Below are 19,019 nucleotides of genomic sequence, written 5' to 3'. Positions count from 1 at the left end.
AGAGGATCGGAAAAAATACATTAGTGAAGTCTGTGAAAATGCAAACAAAAAGTGAAACGAAAATAGTTTAAGATATGGAAGTAGAAATAGAATCTCTAAGGAAAGCCAAAACTGAGGTAAAATTGGAATAGAAAAATTTAGGAAGTCCAATAGGAAGCTCAGAGGGAAAGCCTCAGCAATAAAACACAAGAGACAGAAGAGAGAATCTCAGGATTGAGGCAAGATAGAAGATAGATATCTCAGTTAAGGAAAATGTTGAATTTAAAAAAATCCAGGCATAAAAGATGCAGGAAATCTGGGACACTATGAAAAGACCAAATTTAAGAATAATATGAAGGAACAGAAGAAGACGAAACCCAGGCACAGAAAATATTTTCAACAACAATCATAGAAGGAAATTTCTCTAACTATCCAAGTACAAGAAGCTTACAGAACACAGAAACAGAATGGACAAGAAAACAAAGTCCCCTCAGCACATAATCATCAAAACACTAAACATAAAGGACAAAGAAAGAATATTCAAAGCTGCAAGGGAACAAGACTAAGTAACATTTAAAGGCAGACCTATTAGAATAAGGCCTGATTTTTCAATGGAGACTCTAAAGCCAGAAGTGCCTGGACATATGCTCTGCAAACTCTAAGAGACCACAGACACCAGTCCAGACTACTATACCCAGCAAAACTTTCAATTACTATAGATGGAAAAAGAAAAACATTCCATAATAAAACCAAATTTAAGTAATATCTATCTATAAATCAAGCTCTACAGAAGGCACTAGAGGGAAAACTTCAACATAAAAGAGACTAACTACACCCAAGAAAACACAAGGAATAATCTCAGAGCCCCAAATCAAGAGAAGGAGGCCCATACAACAATAAGATAACAGTAAGATATTGTTCATATCAATGAACAATAAACACTGTTCATTGACCATTCTCAACAACAAGGGTCTTGATTCCCTAGTAAAAAGACATAAACTAACAGACTGGATACAAAAACAGGATCCATCTTCTGCTGCCTCCAAGAAACATACCTTAACATCAAGGATAGACATCATCCCAGTGTAAAAGGATGAAAAAAGATATTCCAAGCAAATGGACCCAAGAAACAACCAATTTTATCCATTTTAGTATCTGACAAAATAGATTTCAAACCAAAACTAATCCAAAGAGATAGGAAGGACACTATATATTTGTCAAAGGAAAAAAATCCACCAAGAAGATATTGTAATCCTAAACATCTATGTACCAAACACAAGGCACCTAAGTTCATAAAAGAACTACAACTTAAATCACATACTGACCCTCACGCAGTGATGGGGGTGACTTCAGTGCCCTACTGTCACCAGCAGACAGGTCATCCAGACAACAATTCAACAGAAATGCTGAAGCTAAATGATGTCACACACCTAATAGACCTAATAGATATTTACAAAACATTTTACCCAAGCACAAAGGAATATGCCTACCTTCTTCTCTGTACACCATGGAACTTTCTCCAAAACTGACCACGCATTTGAGCATAAAGCAAGTCTCAACAAATACAAGAAAATGAAATGATACCATCCATCCTATCTGGCCATCATGGATTTTAGCTGGCTATCAACAATATCAGAAACAACAGAAGGCTTACAAACTCATTGAAACTGTAACAACTCGCCACAAAATAAAAAACAGGTTGAGAGAAATTAAGAAGAAATAGAAAACTTTTTAAAATGGAATGAAAATGAAAATACAACATATCCACACTTATGAGACACAGCAAAGGCAGTTATTATAAGAGGCAAGTTCATAGCACTAAGTGCCTATATAAAAAAATTGGAGAGATCTCATATTAACAACTTAACAACCCCTGAAAGATCAAGATCAAAAAGAAGAAATGACACCCAAAAGGAATAGCTGGCAAGAAATAGTCAAACTCAGAGCTGAAATCAGTAAAAGAGAAACAAACAACAAAAATAATACAAAGAATCAATGAAACAAAGAGTTGGTTCTTTGGGAAAAGTCAGTAAGATTGACAAACCCAGGGCTGGAGAGATGGCTCAGAGGTTAAGAGCACTGACTGCTCTTCCAGAGGTCCTGAGTTCAATTCCCAGCAACCACATTGTGGTTCACAACCACCTGTAATGAGATCTGGTGCCCTCTTCTGGCCTGCAGTCATACATGCAGACAGAGCGCTGTATACATAATAAATAAAAATCTTAAAAAGAAAAGAAAAAAAAAAGATTGACAAATCCTTACCCAAATTAACTAAAAGGCAGAGAAAGAGTGGGGGATCCAAATTAACAAAATTAAAGATAGAAAGAGGGACATAACAACAGATACCAAGGAAATCCAGAGAATCACGAGGATATACTTTAAAAACCTATACTCCACCAAATTGGAAAATCTAAAAGAAATGGATACTTTCCTTGATATATACCACTTACCAACATTAAATCAAGATCAAATAAGCAATTTAAACGACCTATAACCCTAGTGAAATAGAAGCAGCAATTAAGTCTTTCAACCAAAAAAAAAAAAAAAAGCCCAGATAGTTTTTGTTGCTGGAGGGCTTCTCTCCAAGTTCCCCAAGCCCCGCAGTCCCACAATCCACTTATAAAATAATCACTCAGACACTTATATCACTTATAAACTGTATGGCCGTGGCAGGCTTCTTGCTAACTGTTCTTTTATCTTAAATTAATCCATTTTTATAAATCTATACCTTGCCACGTGGCTGGTGGCTTACCAGAGTCTTTACATGCTGCTTCTCCTGGCGGTGGCTGCAGTGTCTATCCCTTGCCTCAGCCTTCCGCTTCCCAGAATTCTCCCCTCTCCTTGTCCCACCTACTTCCTGCCTGGCCACTAGCCAATCAGTGTTTTATTTATTGACCAAACAGAGCAATTTGACATACAGACCATCCCACAGCAGTTTTAGCACAAAATTCTACCAGACTTCCAAAGAATTAATGCTCCTTAAATTATTCCACAAAATAGAAACAAACAGAATGAACATTACACAATTTTTTTTTATGAGGCCACAGTTATCCTGATACCTAAACCACATAAAGACCCAACAAAGAAAGAGAATTGCAGACCAGTTACCCTTGGGAATAAAGATGAAAAAAAATCTCAATAAAATACTTGCAAACCAAATACAAGAACACATCTGAAAAACCATGAACCATGATTAAGTAGGCTTTATCCCAGAGATGCAGGGATGGTTCAACATAGGTAAAATTGATGAACGCAATTACCATATAAATAGGCTGAAAGATAAAAACCACATGATCATCTCACTAAATGCAGAAAAGGCCCTTGACAAAAAGTAATGCCCCTTCATGATAAACATCCTGAAGAGACTAAGGATATAAGGGACATACATCAACAAAATAAAAGCAATATACAGCAAGCCCATAGCCAACATCAACCTATATGGAGAAAAACTCAGAGCAATTCCACTAAAATCAGGAACAAGACAAGGCTGTCCACTCTCTCCATACCTATGCAATATAGTACCTGAAGTCTTAGCTAGAGCATAAGACAGCTGAAGGAGATCAAAGGGATACACATAGGAAGGGGAAAAGTCAAAGTATCCTTATTTGCAGATGACACGATTATATATATATATATATAGATATATATATCTATATATATATATCTATCTATCTCTCTCTATATATATATATATATCCTTAAAAATTCCACCAGGGAAACCCTACAGACGATAATCACTGTCAGCAAAGTAGCTGGATATAAAATTAACTCACCCTCCTATATACAAGTGACAAAGAGACTGAGAAAGAAATTAGGGAAACAACACCCTTCAGAATAGTCTCAAAAAATATGAAATCTCTTGGAGTAACTCTAATCAAGAAAGTGAAAGACCTGTATGATAAAAACTTTAAGACGTTAAAAAAAGAAGTTGAAGAAGATATCAGAAATAAAATAACTGCTGGAGGTACCTCAAATTCTACTATAGAACTATAGTCATAAAAACAGTATGGTATTGGCATGAAGACAGACATGTTGATCAATGGATCCAAACTGAAGACCCAGACAAAAATTTACACATCTATGGATACCTCATTCTTTTATAAAGAAGCCAGAAATAAACACTAGAAAAAAGAAAGTATCTTCAACAAATGGTACTGATCAAACTGGATGGCTACATGTAGAAGAATGCAAAAAAAAAAAAATCCATACTCATCACCTTGCACAAAACTCAACTTTAGATGGCTCAAAGACCTCAACATAAGCCCAGATACACTGAATCCATCAAAGAGAAAATGGGAATTAGTCTTGAACTCATTGCCACAGGAAAATACTTTCTGAATAGGACACTGATAACACAGACACTGAGAACAACAACTAAAAAATGGGACCTCATGAAACTGGAAAGCTTCTGTATGGTAAAAGCCACCATCATTTGGACAAAGTGACAGGCTACAGAATGGGAAAATATTTTTGCTGGCCACACATTTAATAGAGGGCTAATATCTAAAAATATACAAAGAACTCAAAAAACTGGACATCAAGGAAACAACACATTTAAACAATGGGGTACAGTTCTAAACAGAGTATTCTCAAGTGGCTGAGAAGCATTTAAGGAAATATTTAACATCCTTAATCATCAGGGAAATGCAAATCAAAACTACTTTTGAGACTTCATCTTACACCAGTCATAATGGCCAAGATGAACAAAACAAGTAACAGCTCATGCTGGCGAGGACGTGGAACAAGGGGAACACTCCTCCACTGCTGGTGGGACTGCAAACTGGCGAGGACGTGGAACAAGGGGAACACTCCTCCACTGCTGGTAGGACTGCAAACTGGTACAGCCACTGTGGAAATTAGTTTGGCAGTTCTTAGGAAGCTGGGAATTGATCTACCTCAAGATCCAGCTATTCACTCTTGGGCATAGATTCAAAGGACTCTATATTCTACTACAGAGACACTGGCTCATGTTCACTGCTGCTCCATTCATAATAGCCAAAAATTAGAAACAGACTAGATGTCTGTCAAAAGATAAATGGATAAACAAAATGTGGTACATTTATGCAACAAAACATTACTCAGCTTTAAAAAAAAATCATGAAATTCATAGATAAGTGGATGAAGCTAGAAAAAATTATTGAGTGAGGTAACCCAGACCCAAGAAGACAAATATGGTACATATTCACTTATATGTGGATGTTAGCTGTCAAGTTTTAATAAGCAGGCTACAATCTATATAAACAGAAATTAGGTTTAGAGTAAGGAACTAGCGGGGAGGGTTGGATCACCCTAGAAAGGGGACATAAACTATATAAATTAGGGATGGGCAAACTGGAATGGGAGCATCAAATGGGAAGGGGGAAGAAGGAGAGGAGGAAGGAGGGGAGAAAGAAGGGGAGGAAGGGGCAGTACAGGGAGAGACAGCTAAAACTAAGGGCCATTTGAGGGGTCAGATGGAAACCTAATACAGTAGAGGCCTCTTAAAATATATACATATACCAAGGCGGTCTAAATGGAATAATCAAATAACAGGGAGACAGAGACCCAACTGGACATCTCTCATCACCACATGAAGCTTCCAGTGCAGGAAATGGGTTACATCTAATCGAGTTGTTGGCCAAAGGGACCCCATGGAAACCCCCAAACAATCCAGGCTATTGTCAAGGCTATTGGTTGCTCTCTACAAACCGACAGTAAGGCCCTGTTGCTGAAGACAACCCAACACAACTCACTGAACAAAAGTCAATGTTGGCACCTGCCTAGAGCCATTACCCCTACTGACTACTGTTCCTGGTACTGGAAGGTGCTCTCCGCACTACCAGAAGAGAAAGGTGAACACCACCCCGGCCTCCAGCCCTCAATCTACAATGGTGACCTGCCTGCAAAGTGAGCTGGAGCAACAGTAGCACAAAGCTAGTGGGTGGGAGCAACCATATCTGACTGGACTGAAGCTGCCCTGGTTGGAATACTGGTAGATAAACACACCACTTAACAGATGCAGGAAGGACATAAAGAGAGCTTAGGAGCTCCTTAGGAGCTTTGGGTCTTCCATGTGGAAATACCAACTCACAGTAGGGATCTGAGCCAGGCATGGAGGCTTAAGTCTGTAATCCCAGTTCTTGGCAGTCTAAGACAGAAGGATGACAAGTTTAAAGCCAGCCTCAGCTACAAATTAAGACTATGTCTGGAAAAAAAAAGTATGAATCTGGAAATGAACATGTAAGTCATGACTGAAGTGCTAAAACCATGTGACAAGAGAGACTTGTAAGTTCTGAGTCAATGAGGGGTTCCATCCCAGAGCTCCCAAGCCAGTCTCAAGGGTCTGTGTTTCTTACACACTCCCTGGCAGTATTGCCAGCCTAGGGACTGGACAATGTCCTGAATAAAAAAGATGAAGAGAGAGCACTGGGGATGATCGTGAACACAGTTCTGAAGAATATACACACTTCAACAGAAGGTAGAAAGCAGGAGACACAAGAAAGAAGTTTCAGAGGCTGACATGAGGATTGGGAGGGTAGGAAACATCAAACAGCTGAGGATGGAGACTGAAAACATGCCATGGACAGAGAAATCAGATCAGCAGGCAGCCTAAGAAAAGCTGTGACATCCAGTGAAAGGGATAAAAACAAGGTAGCAAATTGAAGGACAGGACTGCACTGGGAGAGACGCCGTGATGATCGGCAGAGATCAGAACTCCAGAAGGGAGAGGTGATTGCTAAAGACTTAGCACATGTGTAGGAAGGAAGCAGAAGGGAGGAAGGCCCAGGGGACAAAAGAAACACTAAAGGAATGGATGGAGACAAGAGTTGATGGAATGGTACCCAGGCTGCAAGGAGATCAAGAAAGTCAGGGTTTGCTCTATACAGGTAAAAGATGTTCAAATAGGCACTGTTAAAGATGAACACAGAAAAGAGAGACTGGAAAGAGGAATACACTGGGCAAGACTGTGTCTAAAACCTGTGTTTTCTCCTATAAGAAATACTTCTTCAAGCAGATGGCCATTCAGATGGACGTAGGCATGTATACAAAGGAAAGAACTGGAAATGCCAGTCTAAGAAAACATAGAAAATACCATTTTCATTATGCTTAATATTTTTAAAACTATTTAAAGCATAAGTAATAAAAATGTACTACAGGGCTTAAACAAAGGAAAGTATGACAGAAGACAAAAGGGTATATTGATACAAGTCTCTGATCCTATACACAAAGTTGTCAACCATCTTATCCCGCTAGGAATTTGTGAACTGCAATAAAGACTGGCATAAACAAGATGTGCCCATGTGACACAGATGCCATGAGTGACCAACCGCCTTCTGCTTGGATTTGAGGACCAGTCCACAGGAAGAGACACATGCCTGGTACTATCAATCTTGCAAGAATCCATGTCTGGGAGTGGACAGGCCCCAGGAGTGAACCCTTCACTTTATTATGCTAAAAGGACAAAGGATGGAGTTGCCCTCTTGTTACGTTTGCATCTCTCTACCCGCAGATTAGCAGGGCCTCCAGACAAACTGACAACTAGTCAAAGTACAGAGGACAAATGTCAGTGGAATACTCGGCCACAAGTGGGACATCCATAGCACATCCTTTCCCCAAGGCTTAGGACCCACTTTGGAAGCGTGGGCAGGAAGATTGCAAGATCAAGCAAAGGTCTGGTGCAGCAGACCTAAACAGTGTGTTCTGCACATGACAGACAGCTGCACTTGTGAACTCACAGTAGCTGTGCCACCTGAACAAGCTACACACCCCAGTCAACATTTTTTGTTTGTTTGTTTGGTTGGTTTTGGTTCTGTGTAACAACTCTGACTGTCCTGGAACTTACTTCGTAGACCAGGCTGGCCTTGAACTCATAGAGATCCGCCTGCCTCTGCCTCCCAAGTGCTGGGATTAAAGGTGTGTGCCACCACAACCTAGCTCCCAGTAAACATTCTTGCATAGAATGGGGAGGGTTCATGAGCCTCTGCCCCTAACTGAGGAGTTATGGACAGTAACGACTTCTGGAGTAGGTAAAGTCAGTTTTCTTTAAGGGTGTGGGTAGTGGTTTGAAAGAAAATGGCCCCAAAGGCATGACACTATTAGGAAGTGTGTCTTTGTTAAGAGTAAGTATGGCCTTGTTGGAGGAAGTGTGTCACTGTGGAGGCTGGCTTTGAGTTCTTATATATGCTCAAGCCATGCTCAGTAATACAGATCACTTCCTGTTGCCTGCAAGTCCAGAAGTAGGAATCCTCAGCTCCTTCTCCAGCACCATGTTTGCCTGTAAACCACCATGTCGCACCATGATGATAATGGACTAAATCTCTGAACTGTAAGCCACCCAATTAAATGTTTTCCTTAATAAGAGTTGCTGTGGTCATGGTGTCTCTTCACAGCAATAGAAACCCTAACTAAGACAGTGTAGTTCCTGGTAAACTGACGATGTTCCAGTGGATGCCCCACACCCTAACACAAATTAGAGGTGATAGATTATTTAAAAGGAAACAAAAGGATATAAAGGTTGGGAGGTAGGAATGGGGGGGATCTGGGAGTAGTTAGGGAGTGAGGATTGGATATGATCAAAATTGTGTGACATTCTCTCAAAGAATTAATAAAATATTTAAAAAGAAAACAGACTATGGGTTGAGGCTAAATCTCAGAGACAGAGTGACTACCTAGAGCACATGCCTGGCCCTGGGCTCAGCCTCCAGTTCCCTAATAAGTAAATAAATATTATATAATGCCTAGTTCAGTGGCTCATCATGCATGGTCTTGGGTAGAAAAAAGGCTAGATCCAGACACTCCAATACTTGCAGAAGTACTGAAAAGTAGCACAGAAGATGTTAGCCCAATAATGGCTTACGATATCCTGTAGTCAAGAATTCTGTTAACTTTGTTTTACTAAACTTAATTGACCACATAATTCACTTCTCAAATTGTACTTACTAATGTCTTACAGAGCAAGTGTGACCAATGATTTTTAAAATGCTACTCATTCTGAGGCATGTAAACATTTAATGATCTCTCAGTCACATCAACACAGATGAGCTTTGCTTTAAACACATGCATGTGTGTATCAGATAAGTTAGTAGCTGTATGTTTTGAGAGAAAGAAAACTGCAGGTTTGGGAATTAGGCAGATCTGGCTTTGAGGTTTTGACTCACCATCATTCACTAGATATTTAATCGTGGACTAATTACTTACATGAGGATTAGTTTATGTATAACACGCATTAAAGACTTACAGTTACTCGACACTTATGTAGATACATAATAAATATTAGATTATGAGGAGAAGGGGAGGAGAAGCAGCACACCCCTTGCATATTTATAAATTATTCAGTGGTTAAGAGTACTTGTGAGGAGAACCAGTTTCAATTTCCAGCACCCACATGGTGGCTCACAACCATCTGTAACTCCAGTTCTGAGAGATCCAGTGCCCTCTTCTGACCTCTGTGGGCACCAAGCACACATGTGGTGCACGGACTTACATGCCAGCAAAAACACTCACACGTATAATAAAATGAAGAAAATCTAATAAAAGTGTTTTAAATGCAATTCAGTTCTGAGAACTGTTCCCATTTGAGAGTATGGAATCTTCTCTACCATTGCTTCCAAAAGGTGGAATTTAATCTAAGATGAGCTCATTGTGGCATCTGTGGACATACAGAAAAGGACTTAACAGCACAGACCTCCAAGGAGAGCCTGTCATGATGCTCTAAATCAGGTCCTTGTAAAGGTGAAGCAACAGAAAGTCTCAGAAGTCTTGCCAATAACGGGGAATTTCCACTTCAGTTCCCCGCAGTTATTCAATACAGGTCAATCCAATAACACTTTAAGCTAAAGACAGAGAGAGTAGGAAGAGGTGGAAGGAAAGGCAGCTATTCTGTGGTGAGGGCTGGAGTCTCTGTTAGGACAGTACAAGAATCTAGGCAATCGTTTGGTGCCTCCGATGGGATCACTGAGTCCAACAGTTTACCAAGGGTTTTGAAAGACACTGGAATTCGGATTTGATGTGACCCATTGAGAAAGTCATCTTCTGATTGACAGGACACAAACAATGCTTATGGGAGAGCAATGTGACACCAAAACAGCAACAGATGCCTTGCAGGTCAATGGAGACCAAACAGAAAATATACCTGCAGCTAAGACAGTTAAAAAGAAGTCCCTGTGTGTCCTGGGTTAAGTCTTAGCTAAGGGATGAGTCCCTATGTATCCTGGGTTTCTACTTGTAATTAACATTGTAGTTTTTGTCTACCTTTAGAATGTCAACGACTTTTCCCTATGAACCTCTCTCCCAGCTGTCTGGTGCCACCATCCGCCTCCTGTCATCCATCCTTGAAATCCTGGAACCATCTGATTCTGCCTGTCTCTCCTCTTTGACTCTAACATTAGCAAACCTTGTCCATTGCCCCCTCCCCCCATGACTTGCTTATCTAAACAGTGAGCTCCTGTTTCTGGTGAAAACTGCTTGCAACCCTGTTCACTTGATGTACACCCTTGCCTCTGTTCCTTCCTGCTTCACTGTATCCTTCTAACAATGTATAACCCAGTTGCCAACCCTCTCACCCTGTAAACAAATGCCTTATCTCTCCCATAAGAGGGACTTCTAGAGGCCAGCAGGGGCTGCTCTCTCAAATCCAGACTAGGGAGGCAGCTGGCTGGCCAGGTCTGGGTGCATCCCAACATACAGCTTGTGTAAGTTGGACAATCATGGACTTGGTCTTTTCTCCTTGCGAATATCAAGTCTCACACTGGTGACATTTACACTAAGCAGGCAATAACTCAGAAAGGTTACTTCATTTTTCGGATGGATGGCCTCAGTGTGACAACCTCAGATTGCAATGGAGAGACACGCCATTGTATACACAAATGAACAAGTCATGGGGGGGACGACAATGGACAAGGTTTGCTAATGTTCAAGTCAAAGAGGAGAGCCAGACAGAATCAGATGGTTCCAGGATTTCAAGGATGGATGACAGGAGGCAGATGGTGGCACCAGACAGCTAGGAGAGAGATTCATAGAGAAATGTCATTGACATTCTAAAGGTAGACAAAAATTACAATGTTCAGCAGAAATTTTAGATCTAAAATTAGACTTCTGCAGAACATGTCATTGTGTAAATTTTTATGTAAATATAGAAAGTTAATTCTTTTTTTGTGTGCATGTTTTTTTTGAGACAGGGTTTCTCTGTAACAGTCTTGGCTGTCCTGGAACTCGATTTGTAGCCCAGGTTGGCCTTGAACTCACAGAGATCCATCTGCCTCTGCCTCCTGAATGCTGGAATTAAAGGCATGTGCCACCATGACCGACCACAGAAAGTGAATTCTTAAAATAAGAAAAATAATATATTCTAAATATATAGTATGCCAAGGTAGAATTACTTTTTAAATTATGTCAATCTAGGCTATACTAAAGTCCAACTTAATGATCACCAGTAGAGATGGATTAAATTGTCTTGTATAATTCATACAAAATAATAGTATTTTAACATGATTCTTAAATGTATATACTATACATATTTAATACAAAGATGGTAGTTTCCATTTTATAGATAAGAAAATGGTGGATCAGGGCTTGCAGATGTTAGCAGAGTTGCAGCTCTTGGTGAATGGAATGAATTTAAGGAATAGCCATATATGGCTAATTCTGCTTTTTCTAAGATAACCAAATGTAAGAACAGTAGGTAAGTCAAAAAGGGAACGGACAACTCAGAACCCAAATACTGTATTTTGTCACATTAACCTTAAAAGTTAGGTATGCCTGTCAAAAAAACATGTAACAAAAATGAATGAGCAACAGCTCTTTTCCAGAAGTGTTTTATGTACTGAGACCGGGAAGAGAATGTCCACTCTGAGCTACATCTTGAGTTTGAAGGAAGAAATGGATGGAGCAGGAAGACACGGGGGCCCCTAACAGTGACGTCATCATGAGGCAGTACCGTCAAGTCTTACCGTTGATAACTGGTGTGTAAACAACAATCCCAACCAAGTTTGGGTCAGATACAGTGGTGTCCAGAATAAGGCCCCCAATGCTGAGAGAAAGAAAACCACATATTAGGGAAGAAGAATGGAAAAGAATCTCAAGTAGTTCTGACATTCAAACACCCCCACTTTGTATAGTACATCTTTATGCAACATAAAAATGAGGCAAAAAGAAGAATATTCCAAGTAGAAACCAATGTTAACAGTAAAAAGCTGGAAACAACACATGGCCCTGGGGGCAGGAGAGGTGTTCAGTGGGTGGGGAACTACCTATTTAAGCACAAAGCCTTGAGTTTAGAGCCCAATGCCCACATAAAACAAAGGGTGTGGGCAGGGGACCCTGTCATCTCTGCAGTGGGAGGTGAACACAAAAGGATCTCAGGGGCTGACTAGCCATGCCAAGCAGCCAATCAGGAATCTCTAGGTTCAGTGAGTACCCACCTCAAAGACTAAGATAGAAAACAAAAACAGGGTACAACAGAAAATGACACTCTGAACCTGGTGCTGACCTCTGGCCTCCACAGTTGCATACCCGGGCACATACCAGCACACACACAGACTATACACACTAAATAAACAATAAATACCATAACCATCAGATAAAATGTGTGTGTGCATTAGTTTTTGTTTGTTTGTTTGTTTGTTTGATTTATCTTTGCCTCCCCTTTGGGGAACAGGGTCTTGATATATAGCCCAAGATATCCCTGAACTATTTTTAGCAATCCTCCTGCCTCAGCCTACCAAGTGCTGGGATTATAGGCATGTGTCACAATTCCCAGATTATACATATGTTAACTGCACTAAACTATCAAGAAGGACCTATAAGGCATTGTTAACTATTTTAAGGGCTTAAAACAATGGGACTAATGGTCTCTTCATATTCTTCTGCACATAGTATTTTTTGTTTGAGATAATGTATTTTGTTTGAGATAATGTCTCACTATAAAGTAACCTTGGATGGCCTGGAGCTTGCTAGTAGACCAGGTTAGTCTTAGCCCCCTAGAAATCCACCTGCCTCTGCCCCCTGAATGCTGGGATCAGACCATTTTTTTCATCATGTCGTCCATTACTCTTCCAACTTACAAACTAGTTGTAAAGTGGTGTCTTTTAATCTTTAAAGTAAGCAGGCATTACAGGCGTGGTGTCTGCTGTGCTAAAACTAGATGGATTGCAATTGTATTACCAGAGAGCTGTAGCAACAGAAAGAGCTGAGCTTGAGAATTCTGGGAAATGAGACAGTGTTTACTATAAAAACATGGCAAGCCATACACTTTCAGTATCTCAGTGGAACTTGGAGGCTTATTTAATCCTTTATTAACTGTTTACCTTCAGTCTGTGGTTTATTCACTGTAAGACACTGCCAGTCCCAACAGTTTAGAAACCTGTTGCCTAAATCTTCCAGGAAATGCAATCTACCTGCAGCAAAATGATCCACATGCTGTCATAGAATTGGCAGTCCAAACAGCTGACCAAAGGCTTTGGCATCATCCGACAGTAGTTCTCAGCCCCATTCCCAGACCCTCTGTGCACTAGGAGTTAGTTTCCACTGTAGCTTCTGTTTCTAAGTAGCATGCATAAACACTATTTCTCATTTTTAGTTTTAGAACTGTATTTAGTGACTTCTACAATAGATGAGGATGCATCTCACAGCTTTCACAAATGCCTTCTCTCTATATCCACCAATCGACGGTGGGCCCTTCTCGATACATCAAACCCACGAAGTCACCATCAATCAATTCCACAAAGTTGTTTTTATAATTCTTAGAGACAGCTCTCCTTATGCTTGCTGTCCTCCTACGCTCTGGAAAGCTGGTCTCAAGAACAGAGGCACAGCTGTCATCCTCTACCTCCTCTTCAGGGTCTCCCATGCTGGATTTTGATCTTCATACTATCCAAATTCAAATATTGCACAAGACTCTTAGTTTACCACATTTCACAGGACATCCCTACTCTTTCCCAGATCACTTTTTCATCAACTGTGGACCGAACGTCTTTCCATAGCAACAGAAATGTAGCAGCGTTATTCTGGGTCGCTAATATTCCATTTTGCAACCCTATTAGGATTCAGCTAACTGATGCCTCACGGTTAATCCAAAAACTAGTTTAGTACGTACATCCTACACAGAACATGATCACTCTTCTCCCTCCCTGCCCCCGACACTCACCTGCTTATGACCATGGCTGTTATGACGGGCTCCCAGCCCGAGTGGAGCACTGTCCTGGTGGCTGGGTGTTTGGCAGCTATTATAATCCAGATAGGTGTCAGGGCCAAGAAAAAGGCACAAACTAATGGCGAAATGTAATAATATGTCTCTAGAATGAAGAAAAAGAGACATTTCAACCCCTCTTCTTTCCAATATAAAATCTAAACTGTCAAAAGAAACATTTTTACCAGATTTATTATCAATCATATTAAGTGTCTTACATTTTCTATATACCCAAATTTAGAACTGTAAACAAAATTTGATGGCCCATTCCCCTAGCCCAGCAATCAGGAGGCTGCAGCTGGGAAACACAAGTTTAAGGACAGCCTGTGCTACATTGCATACTCCGGGCCAGCCTGTGCTACACAGTAAGATGTTCTTTTAAAATATCAAATAATGTAAGTGAAAGAAAAACATGAATTTCCCAGACATTTATGGTGAGACAACAACACAGCCCACACAAGAGAAGCAAGGACACCAGGATGGACAAGCAACCGGAGAGTTGCTCCCCGCCCCCCACACCACCCCCACCAGTTGCCAAGACTTCGCCTTCCTTCTCTGTGGCATATGTCTGGGTCCCCACTGTTTATCTGGCCTCTATTTCCCACCTCCTTACTGACAGCAGGCTTGGCTGCACAGCATTTCACAGACTTGATTCATCCCATTTCTAAACAAAGTTTTATATGAGCTCTCAGAAATGACTGAAAGGTGTATGCGTGAGCACGCGCGTGTGTGCGTGCGTGCCTGTGTGTGTGTGTGTGTGTGTGTGTGTGTGTGTGTGTGTGTACTATCTTCTAACACCAGACAAAAGACCCTGCAAGATCAGAAACAAGGGGAGAAATGAATCCTAAGAGTGAGACTGGGGCATGAATTCACAGGACACAGCAGGGGAGCGCTTGGGAAGTGAATGGTAAGCAAGCTTGCACAGCGTGAACTCTGTTTGCATGGACAGCCAGAGGAGAACAGCCCGGCAGCCCTCCAGTCTGCAGAGATTAATCATGAAAAGTCCACCCGGCAGAGAAGAGGCCCCTTGGAACACTGAGAGCAATCAGCAGAGACCCCAAAGGCCCTTCTGAGTAGGAGCACCCTGGCCTTGGGACAAGGTCTGTTCTACACTTCCCAACATAACTTTGAATCAGGCCTCACAGAGCTCAACATAAGCCACAGTTAACAGCCCACTTTAATAAAGTCCAACACTGCGTAGGGGAACAGCGCAATAGGACACTGAACAGCACTGTGCTCACGGTGCCCAGCAGCCACCAAAAATTTAAGTTTGGAATATTTGATTGCGTGAAAATCTCTGAGATACCTTACTCTAGATCACTTTTCTCACAATTTTTTTCAGGTACCTAAAGTCACTTTTACAAGTCTAATGAATTAAATGTATAAATAAGGTGTATTGCTTGGTGTGGTGGTGCACACAACAATCACAAGTTCAAGGCCAACCTAGACCACAAAGAACAACACAAAAGCAAGCAAAAGTAGCCCGGCAAGAAGGCTCAGAGAGAAGTTCTTGCAGCCAAGCCCAACACCTGAATTTGATCCTGAACCGACTGGGAGGAAAGAATGGACTCCTGAAAGCTATCCACTGACTTCCACATGAGCACTTGGTGCACACACACATACCTACACACATACTCTCCCGCCCATAGACATAGACACAGACACACACATGAACAGGTTTTTAAAAAGAAAAATAAAAAGGCTGGAGAGATGGCTCAGTGGTTAAGAGCACTGACTGCTCTTCCGGAGGACCTAAGTTTAATTCCCATCATCCACATAGCAGCTCACACCAATCTGAACCATTTCTAAAGGGTCTGACTCCCTCTTCTAGCCCCCATGGGCACTTCACACACATGGGGTCCTCAGTCCTCCTATTCAACTCTATGTCAAATTTTACCTCAAGTTTTAATGACTTGAGGGTTCTCAAATGCATGATAATTTTTTTTAAGTCATAGTTTGGTGCTAATTTTAGGAGTAGGCAATCAATTCCAATTCTGTGTGTTCATTGTTTATGTGGCTTAGTATCCTGAGTAAAGACATCCTCCCTTCCAGAGTCCCACTCAGTGAGGATCCTCTAATCTCCATGCTGGGACTTTCTCACACCCCACTTTGACCAGACACATCAACACTTCCAATCCCTGGAAACTTTTCCATACATACAGGCAAAACACATAACAAAATACAATTTTTAAATGTAAAAGATGACAATTTTTAAAGTAAATATTTATATAATACATACAACCTTAGTTAGCTCTCTACCAATTACAAGAGTGAGCTAATGAAATTATAAACTTGATGTTACTTTAATGGGCTAAATTACAAGTATGTGCAGAGCCTCTTCAGCATGAATTTTAACTCTATGAGCCTGAGTCACAAATTCTTTATACTTTGTTTCTTTATGGTTGGAAATCGCCTATATTTATTTAAATCATTGTACTATCCTAAGAGTTTTTGTTGCTGTTGCTGTTGCTGTTGTTATTTTCTTTTTTGAGACACGGATTCTCTGTGTAGCCCTGGCTGTTCCGGAACTTGCTTTGTAGACCAGGCTGGCTTCAAACTCAGAGATCCACCTGCCTCTGCCTCCCAAGTGCTGGCATTAAAGGCGTGTGCCACTACACCAGGCTTAACCTAAGATTTATAAATACCACTTTAGCTAACCAAAGTCTTATTATGAACATTTAAGCCAGGATATTCCTGGATTCTTCTCTGTAACAAAATCTTATTTTCTTTAACAAGGATTTTATTACTTAAAGACAAAGTTGATCTTACAGTCCTTGTGCTACACAACCTTAAACTTAAGAAGAATGTTTTTTTTTTTTTTAAGATTTATTTTAGAATGTTTTGTTTTGTTGAGACAGGGTCTCATGTACTCCAGGCTGTCCTCAATTTACTATGTAGCCAAGGATGGCCTTGAACTCCTGATGCTCTTGCCTACACCACCTAAATGCTGAGGTTGCAGGGACAAGCATAACACTCACCAGACATCCCACATATCAGATATTTACATTATGATTCATAAAAGTGGCAAAATTACAGTTATGAAGTAGCAGGGAAAATAATATTACAGTTGGGGTCCCAACAACATGAGGAACTGTATTAAAGGGCCACAGCAATAGGAAGGTTGACAACCACTGATTTATGCTTAAGATAGTTAAAGATCCCAAGATGACTAAAGATGTTTGTAATAGATAAAGCTAAAATTCTTCACTTTTCCCCATTGGGGTAAATAAGTAATATTTATAGAATTAATATTTATAGGAATAAGTCATTAATGTAGATACTAAAAGTGTCTAAACAAATATTATTTTCATTGGCTCTGTCTGGATTTGCCATCACAGATTAAAAATAATGATATCCCAGGCACGGTGGTAGACCCTGTTAATATCGGTACTCAGAAGGCAGAGGCAGACAGAGCTCTATGAGGTCCAGCCAGTCTGGTCTACATACTGAGTTCTAGGCCAGCCAAAGATACACAGTGAGACCCTGTCTCAAAAGAAATAACAATAATGATAACAAAATTTAGTTTTACATTCCTTCCATCTTAAAAGAGCATGACTAATGCTGGATTTGTTATCAGTCTCTCCACTACTTAATTTTACATTTATTTACATGTATGTACATGTGCACATGCATGCCTGTATACCATGACACACAGGCGAAGGTATTGTATCAGGTTGATATACTGCAAGGAATATTTCATACAAAAGTAATCCACAGACTTAATTAAGTGAAAATCAAATGATCCAAAAACGTTTCTTCCTTAGTTCTTCACAGCAATTATTAAAAGTTCACACCCTGATTTTCTTCCAAGAAAGACTATCCTAGTAACTTTGAGTGTTCAATCCGTGCAATAGTCCAGTCAGGCTTTACTCCTTGTGTGAATTCCCTCTGAAATTCATAGCTTGCACTAAAAAGTTGTTTAGTCTCCACGTTCTGGTCCCCCAGGTTCACCCGAAACACACTGGCTCCACTTAAAGTCTCACTGGGGATGTCAGCACTAGTCAGGTACCAAAGCACATCAGGATGTTAACGAACTTCTTTCCTTTCTCATCAAAGTAAATGGAGATGTCCCCTGTTGACGTATAGACAATTTCGTCTATGTTCTCGCAAGTGCATTTTTTATGGTTATCAGATAGTGCAGCGACCTTTTCTTTTAATACCTGTAGCATCTCTTTGGCTACAAGTTCTTTCAGTAGATCAAATTTACACTGTGACAGCAACTTAGATACATGAGCAAAAGCCTGCTTCGCCCCCTCAGAGAACTCAGCGATACTGAACTCCTTGTCGAAATAGGCCCAGATAAGGATAAGTCCAGACCCAGTTGATGGGTTGGAGAAGCCCAGAATGATTGCTGGGGCTGCTCCTCGGTGCTGTAGCTGTGACTGGGACCAGCAGGGAAGGAAGTGAGGGCTAGAAGAAGTTCTGCCCAGCCGAGCAGGGCCGCCGGGGCCCCAGGGACACAGCGCAGGCCGCTGGCCGGGTCGCCCAGGCCCAAGTGCAGCGAGGACCCAGGACCGCGCTGGAGCCCAGGCGGTGGCGGCACAAGCCGCAAAATTCAGTCAGCAAGAGTCTCACCTCGTGGTGGCACCAAAAGTCCGGAGTCAAGTGGCCCGGCCGGGCAGCGGCCGGGAAAGCAGGGGCAGAGGCAGAAGACGGGCGGCCAGCGCCAGGTTTGTCTCGACATTACTTTTTTAAAGATGAAAAAGCATGTGTTTATTGAAGGGATTCCCAGTGGTCCTTGTAAACCACAGATGAAGGTAAATAACATTCCAGTTGGAAATATTCCTACCTCGCAGGACACCTAAAGCTTCCAACAACCTCCATATCACCAAGGGAACGCTAAAAGCATCAAAAGCACTAGACGCGCAAGGAAGGA

The 19,019-nt window shown here is 41.0% G+C and overlaps 1 protein-coding gene and 1 pseudogene across 1 annotated transcript in view; both read right to left on the bottom strand.

Moving 5' to 3' along the window:
• Nucleotides 1–11,648: 11,648 nt before the first annotated feature.
• Nucleotides 11,649–19,019, bottom strand: part of LOC114687663 (solute carrier family 41 member 2-like) — a 56,337-nt gene continuing 48,966 nt past the window's right edge. Inside the window, 2 exon segments of the mRNA XM_037196876.1 lie at nucleotides 11,649–11,986; nucleotides 14,102–14,249. Coding sequence (XP_037052771.1) covers nucleotides 11,896–11,986; nucleotides 14,102–14,249 — 239 coding nt within the window. The 3' untranslated portion in view covers nucleotides 11,649–11,895.
• Nucleotides 17,601–18,834, bottom strand: LOC114687659 (annotated as a pseudogene).

Source organism: Peromyscus leucopus, chromosome 18 (genome assembly GCF_004664715.2).
Source record: "Peromyscus leucopus breed LL Stock chromosome 18, UCI_PerLeu_2.1, whole genome shotgun sequence".
Taxonomy (NCBI): domain Eukaryota; kingdom Metazoa; phylum Chordata; class Mammalia; order Rodentia; family Cricetidae; genus Peromyscus; species Peromyscus leucopus.
The sequence above is the reverse complement of the archived record's forward strand: the minus strand, read 5'-3'. Positions and strand labels throughout refer to the sequence as shown.